The sequence below is a fragment of the Nerophis lumbriciformis genome, linkage group LG14, assembly GCF_033978685.3.
Source record: "Nerophis lumbriciformis linkage group LG14, RoL_Nlum_v2.1, whole genome shotgun sequence".
Taxonomy (NCBI): Eukaryota; Metazoa; Chordata; class Actinopteri; order Syngnathiformes; family Syngnathidae; genus Nerophis; species Nerophis lumbriciformis.
In genome coordinates, this window is record NC_084561.2 from 30128497 (window position 1) to 30143476 (window position 14980).

The window sequence follows — 14980 nt, forward strand, 5'->3', positions numbered from 1 at the left end:
CAATGTGATGCTGGATGAGGTTCGTGCGGCCGGGCCGAGGGGAGAACGCATCAGAAAAGCGCTGCTGCAGCTTAGCAACATCTGCTTTCTGCGCTAACATGAGCTGATTATCATAAAGGAGGGGGAGGGCGGGGCAGAGCGCGAGATCTCTGGCCCGAACTCCTCCTCCTCCTCGACTACCGTCACAATGGAAAACAGGCTCCGCCTCCTTCCATGCCTTCAGGAGGTTTAGATGGTAAATTTGAGTGTCTCCGCCCCGGTCGGAGCGCCGGACCTCATAATCCACATCGCTCACTTGCCGTGTGACCACAAAGGGTCCTTGCCACCTGGCGAGTAATTTCGAGCTGGACGTTAAAAGTAACACAAGCACTTTTTCTCCCGGTGAAAATTTCCTTAGCTGAGTCCCCCTGTTATACAAGCGCTGCTGACGTTCCTGGGCCCGTAGCAAATTCTCACGTGACAAGTGCCCCACCGTGTGTAGTTTTGCTCGCAGGTCCATGACGTATTGAATACAATTTTTCCTGGGGCTTGGACCCTCCTCCCAGCTTTCTTTAATTATGTCCAAAACCCTGCGCAGCTTCCTGCCATATAATAATTCAAAAGGGGAAAACCCTGTGGAGTCCTGGGGTACCTTCCGCATTGCAAACAGTAGGGGCTCCAACCATTTATCCCAATTTGGTTTGTCCTTGTGTGTAAACTTACAGATCATGGTTTTCAGTGTCTTATTCAGCCGCTCCACCAGCCCGTCAGTTTGCGGGTGGTATACGCTGGTTCGGATCGCCTTAATTCCCAATAATCCGTATAGTTCCTTTATCGTGCGTGACATAAAGGACGTGCCCTGGTCAGTGAGAATCTCTTTCGGGATTCCGACTCGGGAGATGACCTGAAACAGCGCTAGCGCTACACTCTTTGCAGAGATGGAGCGCAGCTGCACTGCTTCGGGATAACGAGTTGCGTAATCCACCAGGACTAGCGCAAAACGCTATCCCCGTGTGCTCGGGTGGGATGGTCCGATGAGGTCCATACCAATCCTTTCGAATGGGACCTCCATGAGTGATAATGGGCGCAAGTGCGCTTTGGGGGTGACCGCCGGATTGACCAGCTGGCAGTCCGGGCAGGCAGCACACCAGCGGCGCACGTCTGCCCGGATGCCCAATAGAATCGGACCATTACCCAATTGAGTGTCTTATCATACACCATGTGGCCAGCCATGGGGTTGACGTGCGCCGCCTGTAAAATCATTTCCCGACGGCGTTTCGGCACCAACAACTGGGTGATTTCTTCTCCTGTCTGAGTGTCACGGCTCACTCGGTATAATCTATCCCTAATGATTGCAAAATGAGGGAATACCCGCGCTGTTCCCGGGCGCACCAGCTGACCATCGATGGAAACCACCTGGTCCCAGGCCGCGCGCAGAGTGTCATCTCGGGACTGCTTGAGGGGGAAATCCTCCATAGGGTGCCAGTGGAGGGCCGGGGGGGCTTCCCGCAAAGCCCCCGCCGGTTCCCCCTCGGCAGTGTCGGATGAACCCGCGTCGCCGCTGAGAACAGCGCAGATATTCCCCTTTCCTACGGGCTGTGAACGCACCCCTACACATTGTGTCACTAAATGGTTAAACCCCGGCCAATTTGTACCCAAAATTACGGGGTGCGTAAGGTGCGCACTTACAGCAACCTTGACACTATGCTTTTGCTCGCCGTATTAAATTCCCACCGGCACCACAGGGTATTCGTGCACATCCCCATGAACACATCTAATTCTCACCCGTGCTGCCTACCTCAAAGCCCCGGTCGAATCAGGTTCTGGTGGATCATGGACTGCTCTCAGCCCGAATCCACCATCACCGGGTATGTACCCCCTTGTATCCTTACCGGCATATAGTACATCTCACCCGGGCCGGGGGATGGCACCGAAGGGTCAGCCACCCGGATCACCTGCCTCACCTCCACCCGCGGAGGTCCCTGACGCACGTGACCGGGCCGCTCATGCCTCCAGCATGCCTGCCCAGGCGTTTGAGGGGCTGTCTGCGCGGGAAGTACCGTATTTGCAGCAGCCGGGACCTGTGAGCGACCACCCACACACAAGTTCTCCTCCTCGCTCTGCTCTCTCGCTTTGTGCGGTGCCGGTGCTGGGCGTGGGGGGATCTGTGGAGATAGAACAGAGGGAGAGTCACGTGCGCAGGTATCGCTGTGGGGCCGGCGATACCTCCTCCTTCCGTTGCGCGCGCGATGTGGGTACCGGTCGCGCCTCGCGGTGCACCGCCAGGTGGTCCTCGGCGAGAGTCACCGCCGCTGCCAGGTCTCGGGGCCGCTGATAACGGACCCAGGTTGCCGTCCGCGCAGGGATCGCCTCCAGGAACTGCTCCAAAACCAGCCGCTCCATCACCTGGTCGTCTCCCTCCCTTGGCTGCAGGCAGCGCGTCGCCGCCTCTTGGAGCCGTTGACCCAGCACGAACGGGCGGTCCTCTGTCCCCAGGCGCATCGTCCAGAACTGGCGTCGGTGGTCTTCGGCGGTGCATCCGGTCCGGTCCAGCACCGCCCTCCTCAGGTCCGGCAAGTGTACGCGGGAGGCCGCCAGTAGGCTGAGCGCCGCTCTCTGCGCCTCCCCCGCTAGCAGCGGCAGGAGACGTACTCCCCACTCCTCCTTTGGCCACGCCGCTGCTGTTGGCCGTGCCGCTCCCACCCGGTCCGCCAGCGCTTGCAGGAATTGGCCCTGCTGGGCCACTTGCTGGAAGACCGTTTCCATCTGTTTGTGGCTGGCCGCTGTCACCGCCGCGAGCACGCTCACAAAAGCTGTCATGGGGTCGACTTCCCTCGCCTCAGGTGGTCTGGCTTGGTTGGGTGCCAAATTGTGGAGGTTGCCCCCCAGTGGGTTCTTCGGACCACCAAGCATCGACTTGACAGCCCGGTTCAGGTTCACAACACAGTTTTATTTTGCAATAAGTCTGTGAGTTGCTTTCCAGCAAGTGTCTTTTCAATCAATCAATCAATCAATCTTTATTTATTATCCCTAAATCACAAGTGTCTCAAAGGGCTGCACAAGCCACAACGACATCCTCGGTACAAAGCCCACATACGGGCAAGGAAAAACTCACCCCAGTGGGACGTCGATGTGAATGACTATGAGAAACCTTGGAGAGGACCGCATATGTGGGTAACCCCCCCCCTCTAGGGGAGACCGAAAGCAATGGATGTCGAGTGGGTCTGACATAATATTGTGAGAGTCCAGTCCATAGTGGATCCAACATAATAGTAAGAATCCAGTCCATAGTGGGGCCAGCAGGACACCATCCCGAGCGGAGACGGGTCAGCAGCGTAGAGATGTTCCCAGCCGATGCACAGGCGAGCGGTCCACCCCGGGTCCCGACTCTGGACAGCCAGCACTTCATCCATGGCCACCGGACCCCCCCCCCCCCCCCCCCCCCCCCCACCCCAAGGAAAAGGGGAGCAGAGGAGAAAAGAAAAGAAACGGCAGATCAACTGGTCTAACAGGGGGGCTATTTAAAGGCTAGAGTATACAAATGAGTTTTAAGATGGGACTTAAATGCTTCTACTGAGGTAGCATCTCTAATTGTTACCGGGAGGGCATTCCATAGTACTGGAGCCCGAATAGAAAACGCTCTATAGCCCGCAGACTTTTTTTGGGCTCTGGGAATCACTAATAAGCCGGAGTTCTTTGAACGCAGATTTCTTGCCGGGACATATGGTACAATGCAATCGACAAGATAGGACGGAGCTAGACCGTGTAGTATTTTATACGTAAGTAGTAAAACCTTAAAGTCACATTTTAAGTGCACAGGAAGCCAGTGCAGGTGAGCCAGTATAGGCGTAATATGATCAAACTTTCTTGTTCTTGTCAAAAGTCTAGCAGCCGCATTTTGTACCAACTGTAATTTTTTAATGCTAGACATAGGGAGACCCGAAAATAATACGTTACAGTAGTCGAGACGAGACGAACGCATGAATAATGATCTCAGCGTCGCTAGTGGATAAAATTGAACGAATTTTAGCGATATTACGGAGATGGAAGAAGGCCGTTTTAGTAACACTCTTAATGTGTGATTCAAACGAGAGAGTTGGGTCGAAGATAATACCCAGATTCTTTACTGATTCGCCTTGTGTAATTGTTTGGTTGTCAAATGTTAAGGTGGTATTATTAAATAAATGTCGGTGTTTAGCAGGACCGATAATCAGCATTTCCGTTTTCTTGGCGTTGAGTTGCAAGAAGTTAGCGGACATCCATTGTTTAATTTCATTAAGACACGCCTCCAGCTGACTACAATCCGGCGTGTTGGTCAGCTTTAGGGGCATGTAGAGTTGGGTGTCATCAGCATAACAATGAAAGCTAACACCGTATTTGCGTATGATGTCGCCTAGCGGCAGCATGTAAGTACTAAAGAGTGCAGGGCCAAGAACCGAACCCTGAGGAACTCCGCACGTTACCTTAACATAGTCCGAGGTCACATTATTATGGGAGACGCATTGCATCCTGTCAGTAAGATAAGAGTTAAACCACGACAAAGCTAAGTCTGACATACCAATACGTGTTTTGATACGCTCTAATAAAATATTATGATCGACGGTATCGAAAGCAGCGCTAAGATCAAGAAGCAGCAACATAGATGACGCATCAGAATCCATCGTTAGCAGTAGATCATTAGTCATTTTTGCGAGGGCTGTCTCCGTAGAGTGATTTGCCCTGAAACCGGATTGAAAAGGTTCACAGAGATTGTTAGACACTAAGTGTTCATTTAGCTGCTGTGCGACAATTTTTTCGAGGATTTTCGAAATAAAGGGAAGGTGGGACACCGGTCGGTAGTTTACCATGAGGTCAGGATCGAGGTTAGGTCTTTTGAGCAGAGGATGAATAACCGCTTTCTTGAATGCTAGGGGAACAGTGCCAGAGGAAAGTGATAAGTTTATAATATTTAGCACTGATGGACCTAATAATACAAAAAGCTCCTTGATAAGTTTCCCAGGAAGTGGGTCAAGTAAACATGTTGTTTGTTTTATCCCACTTACACGCTGTAATAGTTCCTCTAATGTTATTTCATCAAAAAGAGAGAGACTATTTTGTATTGCAGTATCCGTCGTAGATACAGTTGTATCTGTGTTCATAGAACCCAGTTGTAGCTGGGATGCGTTGTCTTTAATCTCCTTTCTAATGAGTTCAATTTTCTTATTAAAGAAATTCATAAAGTCATCTGCCGAGTGGGTGGAGCTATTGGGAGGAGTCCCTTGTTGGGTTAGCGATGCTACTGTACTAAACAAAAATTTAGGGTCGTTTTTGTTGAGGCGGATGAGATTTGAGTAATATTTAGCTTTAGCTAAGGTAAGCATGCGTTTATACGATATTAAACTATCACTCCATGCTTGATGGAAAACCTCAAGCTTGGTCGCGCGCCATTTGCGTTCCAACTTTCTACATGATAATTTATGAGCTCTGGTTTCCTCTGTAAACCATGGGGTGCGCCTTTTAGGGGCCCTTTTTTGTTTTAGCGGTGCTATACTATCAATGGTTTTGCGCAGGGCATTGTCAAAGTTGTTAGTAAGGTTATCAATAGAGCCGACATAATTTGGGAATGGTGCCATTACCGAAGGCAGTAGGTCAGCAAGAGTCATCGTTGTGGCGGCATTAATGTTGCGGCTGCTATAGCAGTTATTATTATTATTAGTTTGTTGACAATGAGTCAGAACTTCGAATTTTATAAGGTAATGATCGGACATTACTTTAGTATACGGGAGTACCATAACTTTGGAGGTGGTGACACCCCTGACCAGCACTAGATCTATCGTATTGCCGTTGCGATGCGTAGGTTCATTTATTATTTGTGTAAGACCACAGCTATCAATTATAGTCTGGAGCGCCACGCACTGAGGGTCCGATGGGGTATTCATATGGATATTAAAGTCCCCCATTATGATTATATTGTCTGCGTGCGTCACTAGATCAGCAACGAACTCTGAGAATTCATTAATAAAGTCCGAGTAGGGCCCTGGGGGGCGGTAGATAACAGCCATATCGAGAGGCAGCGGTGCGACAGACCTCATAGTAAGCACCTCAAACGATTTGTATTTATTATTTAGGTTAGGGGTAAGGTTAAAGTTTTCATTATATATTAGTGCGACCCCCCCACCCCTTTTAAGGGGACAGGCAATATGCGCATTCGTATAGTTAGGAGGAGATGCCTCATTTAGCGCAAAAAATTCATCTGGTTTGAGCCAGGTTTTGCTAAGACCAATGACGTTAAGATTGTTGTCTCTAATGACCTCATTAACTAATAACGTTTTGGGAGACAATGATCTTATGTTTAAAAAGCCCATATTATAAGTATTGGGCTGTTTTGACGAGTTTTTGTTTAAATTATCCGTAGTAGAAATATTAATAATGTTGCGTTTATTATACGTAGTGCACTTTAAATAGTTTCGACCATATCTAGGAATTGATACGACGGGAATTTTCAGATTGTTTGCTTGATGCTGCGATCGACTGAACGCATCATGATTTGCCACCTCAGTAGAATGCATATCTACCCCGGACACATTCACAACAGAAAACACATTATGTGAGTTGTGTGTTATTCTAAGAAAATTGCTATGCGTACAGGAATTATCCAGCCTGGTGCTGGCTAGTTCTAGCTTAACTGACTCCTTACCCGGACTAGCAGGCTCTGTAATTGCCTGTGACCGGGCTTGCTCTAGTGTAGTTAGTCAAATGTGACTTAAACAGTAGTCTATATTCTTAGACAGGATGATGGCGCCTTCCTGGTTAGGGTGAAGGCCGTCCCTCATCAGCAAGCCTGGTTTGCCCCAGAAAGAGGGCCAATTATCAATAAACGTTAGTCCCTGTTGTCTACAGAAGCTAGCCAGCCACTTGTTAAGCGAGACTAATCTGCTATATCTCTCATCATTGCCTCTCGCAGACAGGGGGCCAGAGACAATTACTCGATGCCTGGACATCTTTCTAGCGAGATCACAAGTCCTGGCTATGTTTCTCTTTGTAATCTCTGACTGTCTCATTCTAGTGTCATTGGAGCCAACGTGTACAACTATATTCGCATAACTAGTGGTGCGATTAGCCTGTCGTACGTGTTTACTAGGCCTGTTGCGAGTTAGCTCCCTAAGATTAGCCTCAATGTCAGGTGCTCGGGCCCCCGGGATGCACTTAATTGTGGCTGGTTTGCTAAGCTTTATGTTTCGGGTGATGGAGTCCCCTATGACTAAGGTGTGGTGCCCGGTAGACTGGGGTGTAGGACTAGCTAAAGAGCTAAATCTATTATGCGTCTCAACCGGTACACCGTAGCTTGTAGGCCGCTTAGGACTGCTACAGGCTGGGCTGGTTAGCTCGCTACAGCTAACGCTAGCAGATGTGTCCGCAACATCTAAAGTTACGAGATTACTCTGCTCTAACTGGCGGACACGGCCCTCTAGCAGAGCCAGCCTCTCCGTGAGTAAGGTGCAAGACGCGCAGGAAGCCATACTCACGGTGTTTTCTGTCACCGAGTGAAGTTCCTGCTGTCTTCCGAGAAGTCCTGGTCACGGTGTGCAGGAGTAGACTCCTTCTGACCGGCGCCCGGCGACGCCTTTCTCCGCGCTAGCTTCGTTAGCTTAGCAGCTAGCTGCTAGCTAGCTGCGGGAGGGGTGGAGAGACAGAGATCGGGTGATTTGCAAGTTAAATAGTACTACTAAATATGTTGAGAAAGTAATAAAGAAAGCTGCAGAACAATTTAAAAGCACACAAATAGAACGATACTTAGCTTTTTCGAAACAGCGAGCAGTCAGCGAGCAGTCACGCACGGTGAACCGGAACCGGAAGTCTTTTGTCTCTCTCGCTCTCGCTCTTGCTCCAGCTCCAACAACGTCTCTCCTCCCGGTTGCTGCATATACAGAGCGACAGGTGATTAGATAACAAGGCCCAGGTAGGCCATCTACGCACCTGTCGCTGACTTCAAGGCCGGTCCTGGCACACCCCGTTCTGCTGCAGGCCCGCAGGTTACGCCCCCCTCCACAGTAGCGTATAGTTTGAACTTATATCTGTCAGTAGACTCGATATGGAAACGCTTAAAATGTTTACTATTACTATTCTATATACTATTATTTGTTTTTGCAATACTCTAATGTCCATGTAGAAGATTGTCACTCAGTAAAGGCCAGATTTCTCACAAGGCTGACTGTTATTGACAAATAGCAAAACAATTCTGGAGTGTATTCATGTTTGTTTACTTCTTAGCTGGTTACATCCTAGTTCATAGAGTATGCAAACTGACCAAGGCGGTACCATTCCATTCCCAATAATAACAATTGGGTTGTGCGATACAGACGATATACAATATAAGTGATAAAAAAATCTGCCAACGATAGTTGATTTAATACTATCGTTATATCATGATAATGCACAATAATGATACATTCAAGCTGTGCACCGGAAATTTGACAGCGACAAGCGAATGACCACGCCCTCAGCGCACTGTAACATTTTCACTAGCGGCTAATATTATCCACATTGCAAAGCCACTTCAAAGTCAGCAATTCTTGCCTCCATGGCGGCAAGTAAACTATGTTTCCTACAAGTACCACCATCACTGGAGGAAGAAGAATAGCTGAACATGCAACACTACACACTGGAGATGGATAAGCTAACCGCTAATCGCAAGCTCAAGCTCTTGAATGTAAACAAAGTGAGGCGTATTGATACAAATATTTACAGTAACCATACTAAGTATAATATCAGTAAATGGTTAATACTTCAGTGGGTGAATCAGTATTTAAAAACAAAGTATTTAAATCGAGGCCAGTAGCAGGAAATGTTTAATTGATATTATTACACCGCTAAACTGTGTCATTCAATAATCTTAAAAATGTAAAGTATCAGTGTGAACATAGGTATGACCAATAATGTTCCTGTAACGACTTGGTATTGGATAGATACCCAAATATGTAGTATCGCCCAAAATTAAAGTAATTATTCATGCGTTCGTTACGTCTCGTCTCGACTACTGTAACGTATTATTTTTGGGTCTCCCTATGTCTAGCATTAAAAAATTACAGTTGGTACAAAATGCGGCTGCTAGACTTTTGACAAGAACAAGAAAGTTTGATCATATTACGCCTATACTGGCTCACCTGCACTGGCTTCCTGTGCACTTAAGATGTGACTTTAAGGTTTTACTACTTACGTATAAAATACTACACGGTCTAGCTCCGTCCTATCTTGTCGATTGCATTGTACCATATGTCCCGGCAAGAAATCTGCGTTCAAAGAACTCCGGCTTATTAGTGATTCCCAGAGCCCAAAAAAAGTCTGCGGGCTATAGAGCGTTTTCTATTCGGGCTCCAGTACTATGGAATGCCCTCCCGGTAACAATTAGAGATGCTACCTCAGTAGAAGCATTTAAGCCCCATCTTAAAACTCATTTGTATACTCTAGCCTTTAAATAGCCCCCCTGTTAGACCAGTCGATCTGCCGTTTCTTTTCTTTTCTCCTCTGCTCCCCTTTTCCTTGGGGTGGGGGGGGGGGGGGGGTCCGGTGGCCATGGATGAAGTGCTGGCTGTCCAGAGTCGGGACCCGGGGTGGACCGCTCGCCTGTGCATCGGCTGGGAACATCTCTGCGCTGCTGACCCGTCTCCGCTCGGGATGGTGTCCTGCTGGCCCCACTATGGACTGGACTCTTACTATTATGTTGGATCCACTATGGACTGGACTCTCACAATATTATATCAGACCCACTCGACATCCATTGCTTTCGGTCTCCCCTAGAGGGGGGGGGGTTACCCACATATGCGGTCCTCTCCAAGGTTTCTCATAGTCATTCACATCGACGTCCCACTGGGGTGAGTTTTTCCTTGCCCGTATGTGGGCTTTGTACCGAGGATGTCGTTGTGGCTTGTGCAGCCCTTTGAGACACTTGTGATTTAGGGCTATATAAATAAAGATTGATTGATTGATTGATAAAATATTCGAAGAACAGAATAATTAGTGCTTATTACATTTTAACAGAAGTGTAGATATTGCTATGTTACAACAGCAAGTGACCAAATGTTAACAGTAAATCCATCCATCCATTTTCTACCGCTTGTCCCTTTTGGGGTGGCGGGGGGTGCTGGAGCCTATCTCAGCTGAATTCAGGTGGAAGGCGGTGTACACCCTGGACAAGTCGCCACCTCATCGCAGGGCCAACACAGATAGACAGACAACATTCACACTCACATTCACACACTAGGGCCAAATTTAGTGTTGCCAATCAACCTATATTCAGGTGCATGATTTTGGAGGTGGGAGGGAACCCACGCAGTCACGGGGAGAACATGCAAACTCCACACATAAAGATCCCGAGCCCGGTATTGAACTCAGGACCTTTGTATTGTGAGGCACATGCACTAACCCATGTACCACCGTACTACCGTTAACAGTAAATAGGATGGTAAAATATTAATAGTTTGAACAAAATAATAGAACTGGAAATTACACAATATTTTCCCGCACACATCAGCTGCCAAATTAAGAGCCTTTGTAACCTGTTCTGAAAAGCTTCTATAATCATTTACTGTACATACAAAATAATATATTGTAATAAATATAGTTATCGCAGAAGGCTGCAATATATATCACGATATAGATTTTTGGCCATATCTTCCCTCCATCCCTGATGCGGTAGTAATATATTTCTGTACAAACACTTTTATCCAGATTCTCAACAAAACATAACATATTGGTCATTGGCTCAGCCTTATGCTGGTTTTGTACTTTTTGTATAATCCTGCTAATTTTTTCTGTCCTACTATCTATGTTTTTACTGTGATAAAATATCCGCTGGGATAAAGATAACTAAAACTACTGGTAGCTCAAGACTTTGGCAAGGTACTGTACATAATAACAACATGGAATAAAGTACATAAATATACATAAAATATATCGCAGAGCCACATCGTATACCAGTGATGGGCAAACTACTTTTGAATCCAGCCCCCAAGGATTGCCCCAACAAAACGGATACTAGACTTTGACGCACTGACAAAAAAGGGTGATCAACAACACTGCTCCCACTGAAAGAGAATGTAAGTGTTAACCCTGTAATACAATTTTTGTGTTTCTTTGAGGTTCTGATTTGATATTGTTGAAAATAGATGTATAGCCCATGTTTGGGAAGTCTACTCTTAGGTCCGAGATATAATATGCTTTGAACTGCATCATGTGCATTTGTCAAATTTCAAAAGCCAATGTGGCCCCTGAGCCAAAAAGTTTGCCCACCCCTGTCATATATAGTGCCCTCTTGTATGTTGGACAACTATTAAGAGTCACGTCTCCTAAACAAAATTACCAATTTTACTCTACAGTATATTGTACATGTCACTAATAAAGTACCTTTTATTTCACTACAAGTGCACTGCAGAAGTTCTAAGCGGTTCATTTATGAGGATGACCACACAAAATGGACCAACAATTAAACTATATGAAAGCTTGTTGAGAAGAGACTTGTTTTTGTTTTGTTTTTTCCCAGCCTATCCCCCGCATCAGGACAACCACATAAGTCCCTACATGAGCGGGAGCCAGTCTGTGAGCCCTGCCCCACTGACCACACCCAGATACTCGCCAATGCCCAGGTCCATGACTGTAGATGATGATGTCACAAGGTAAGTAACAGTATTAATCTACCGTACATATGAACGAGAAAAGGCTGCATTTATTTCACAACAAAACAACAAAATGATTTAGTGTTGTTAAGGACATGTAATTTCTCTCCTAGAGAGCCCAAATTTACTGCCTGACCTCTGTCCGCCCTGCTAACTGGGCTGTGGTGGTGCGTGGACTTGTGTGTGTGTGTGTGTGTGTGTGTGTTTGGCAGATGGCAATCCAAATTTTTATCTGGCATGTAAACTGAGGTCACATACATACACACATGCACATACACTCTCAGTGCTGCTCTACTGTCTTTAATCCATTTTAATGGAAGGATTACAGCCTATCACAATCCTTGTCACTCAATTGGCGTCACCGTGGTTACGAGAATATGACTCCTTTCGTCATAATCCTTATGGCCAATCAGAATGTTTGGAGTATAATAAATCTGATAAGCTGCAGACTGACTGCAGGATGGTCATTTTTTATGTCTGCCCTTTTTTTGAGTCTCGGTCTGTTTGTATCCACCGTATGTCCTCTTTTATCTTGTCTCCCTGGTTATCAGACTGTCACGTCACTGCTGAACAATCCAACGAACTTGCACATTTTAACGTTTTTGGCTGCAAATTTTTTTTTTTAAATGTTTGTTTCAATAAACAGTGTAATAGATCCCAGCTACTGTTGCTGTGCAATAGTACGTTGTATAAACCTCACTTCCCGTCGCCTTAAGAGCTGCGCTGGGAAATTAGTTGACAGTCCATGGTTTTTAGCTCACTGGCTACCGCTGCTCGACTTAACTCTCAATTAGTAGGGATTTTTGGTCGCTGGTTTGAGCCCGTTGTGTGTGGGAATTGACTCTGCGGAATGACCACTGTTACACAAGCGTTCAATCTGTTCTCTTTTAAGTTGGATATTTTGACTGAACTCCGATTTCTTTATGCCATGGAGCACACTGCATAAAAAAAATTGTGGTAAAAAAAATCGGGCTTTAATCATGGATATGTGCAGATGAATTACGCAATTTGAGCATACATGTAACTTTACATTAACAGTGGATGGTTACCCAAAAGGCGGTACGGGTTGTTATATGGTCAGTGATCCAGTCAATGCATACACACTATATATGAATCTAAATTAAAAATTGTGATTAGTCCGATTCAAGAAAAAAAAAATTTAACAGCACCAAAAAAATTTAGTTTTTCAGCTCACTGAAACTACAGATAATCCAACCTTGTACTGTACATGTATATTGTACAGTATCACTTTTGTAAGACCAGCATCACATTAAAGTTGTTTCATAACCACATGCAGTTTTTACATATGAATACTGTCATTTATAGCATATAGAATGACTGGTGTAAAATATGTAGAGTTGTGCTCAATATTATTCAACCCCCACTGTAAATTATATTTTTTTGCAAAGATTACGAACTTACATTAGTTTTTCAAGGAAGCAAAAAAACCACACAATTTAGATAGCTCAACACAGCTATGATTACAAGTTGTCACTATCTATTGAAATTTGCCATGTGTTCAATGTTTTACATTTTCAAAAGTACATATAATTATAACTGGGGTTTGAATAATTTTAGTATAATATTACAGCCTGCAAGAAGAACAGGTGTCCTTTTAACTCTTGTTATTTTCTTTTTTTTAAATTAGTGTTTTAGATGTTGAGAGGCGAATGTCTGTCGTTGTGCGTAAATAGCACTGCCACAAAATAAAACATGATAAAATACTGACATCTACTGGGCAATGTGAAGATTGAAGAATGCCCATGCTTCTTCAAATCCTGTAATAATTAAGATAGATTTAGAATTATACTTATAGAAAATAAATACATTTAGTCTGTTATCATTATACCCTCATCTATATTGTCATGTTTTAGTGTATTGTTACACTTTAAATCATAGACACATTTAATTGTGTTTAAAAAATATTAATATATAAAGTATCATTTTCTCCAGGGAACCCAGGCGTCTGATCCTCCACAGAGGATCTACAGGTCTCGGTTTCAACATCGTTGGAGGGGAAGATGGAGAAGGAATCTTCATCTCCTTCATTCTGGCTGGTGGTCCTGCTGATCTATGTGGGGAACTTCACAAGGGAGATCGAATCCTCTCAGTATGTTTTATACAGTAAATACATATCAACTAACATCATGGTTTAACGATATTGCAGTTAGAACAATATGCCAGTGCTATTATTTTAAAGCTCCTGTTGAGATTTGTTTTTTATGATGCATTTAATTCTATCATATAGTAGCAACACATGTCTTCTCATTTGACATGAAAATATGTGTCTGTGGATCTAGGTGAATGGGGTAGACCTGTCTAGTGCAACACATGAGCAGGCAGCTGCAGCTCTAAAGAACGCGGGACAAACTGTCACTATTGTTGCACAGTATAGACCAGAAGGTGAGTGATTCCATATTAAGTTGCCAATTGAAAAAAAGTTACATGCATCTTTGTTAAGTACGGGTGTAAAAGTAAAGAGGAGGTTTGAAAGAAGTTGGCATATTATGAAGTTATTTTCATGGATTAAAACAGTTCCTATGTGTCTGTGACATGGGCCAGTTTTTCACAGTCACAATTGGGCTAAAGTCCACAACAAATTTTCTGACATACACAGATAACAAACTGAAAAATATTAGCTGTGTAACAGGTGATGGCTGGGTGTTCAATAACTTACTGTGTACGCTGAAAGATACACCACACAATTATATGTGTCTCAACATGCTTCAACCTGGGTATTCGTTTGCTGGGTGACTGACAAGCCTGTAACCTAGGCAACCGGGTTATAACTGACAAGTGAGCCTCAGCTAATGGGATGCTGTTGCATTGGGGGTCCTGAAAATATCGCTTACATAGACGTGCATGCAAGCACCTTATACTGCACCACTCGTGCAGTATAAACTATGTCTGGTTCCGTGGCTATTGACTTGCAGTGGAGCCATTAGCTATGTATTATTTATTTAGAGAGGTGATACAGAGAACAAAGATGGTAAGGGCTGGTAAAGCTGGAAAGTGATATGTAGTGCTGAATGTCTGAAAGACAAGGCATTGATAATGTAGCCCAAGATAGATTATGATTTGATTTCAAATTCATTTTTATTTAATCTGCTAGTATTTTCTTGGTCATACACTGTACTCTCCAGTCTGTAGGTGTATGTGTATTCAAATAAAGTGTTTTGAGGGCCACATTTCCAGAAAGCTAATGGCCCGGGAGCCGGACTTTTTCGTTCACTATTAATGTTATTTTGTATATTCCTGAGAACCAGCGTCCTGTACAGTAGACATTTGATTTTGGTCAATTTTTTTTTTCAGTGACAGGAGCTGTTTTTAGGACTTTTTGCAAAAAAAAA

The 14980-nt window shown here is 45.0% G+C and overlaps 1 protein-coding gene across 11 annotated transcripts in view; it reads left to right on the top strand.

The window, feature by feature from the left end:
• LOC133616418 (discs large homolog 1-like protein) overlaps positions 1-14980 on the top strand; it is a 212981-nt gene that overhangs the window by 144207 nt on the left and 53794 nt on the right. For all 11 annotated transcript variants that reach the window (XM_061975651.2, XM_061975639.2, XM_061975640.2 and 8 more), the window contains 3 exons: positions 11498-11630; positions 13584-13740; positions 13931-14033. In XM_061975651.2, the coding sequence (XP_061831635.1) occupies positions 11498-11630; positions 13584-13740; positions 13931-14033 (393 nt within the window). The remainder of the gene's footprint in view (positions 1-11497; positions 11631-13583; positions 13741-13930; positions 14034-14980) is intronic.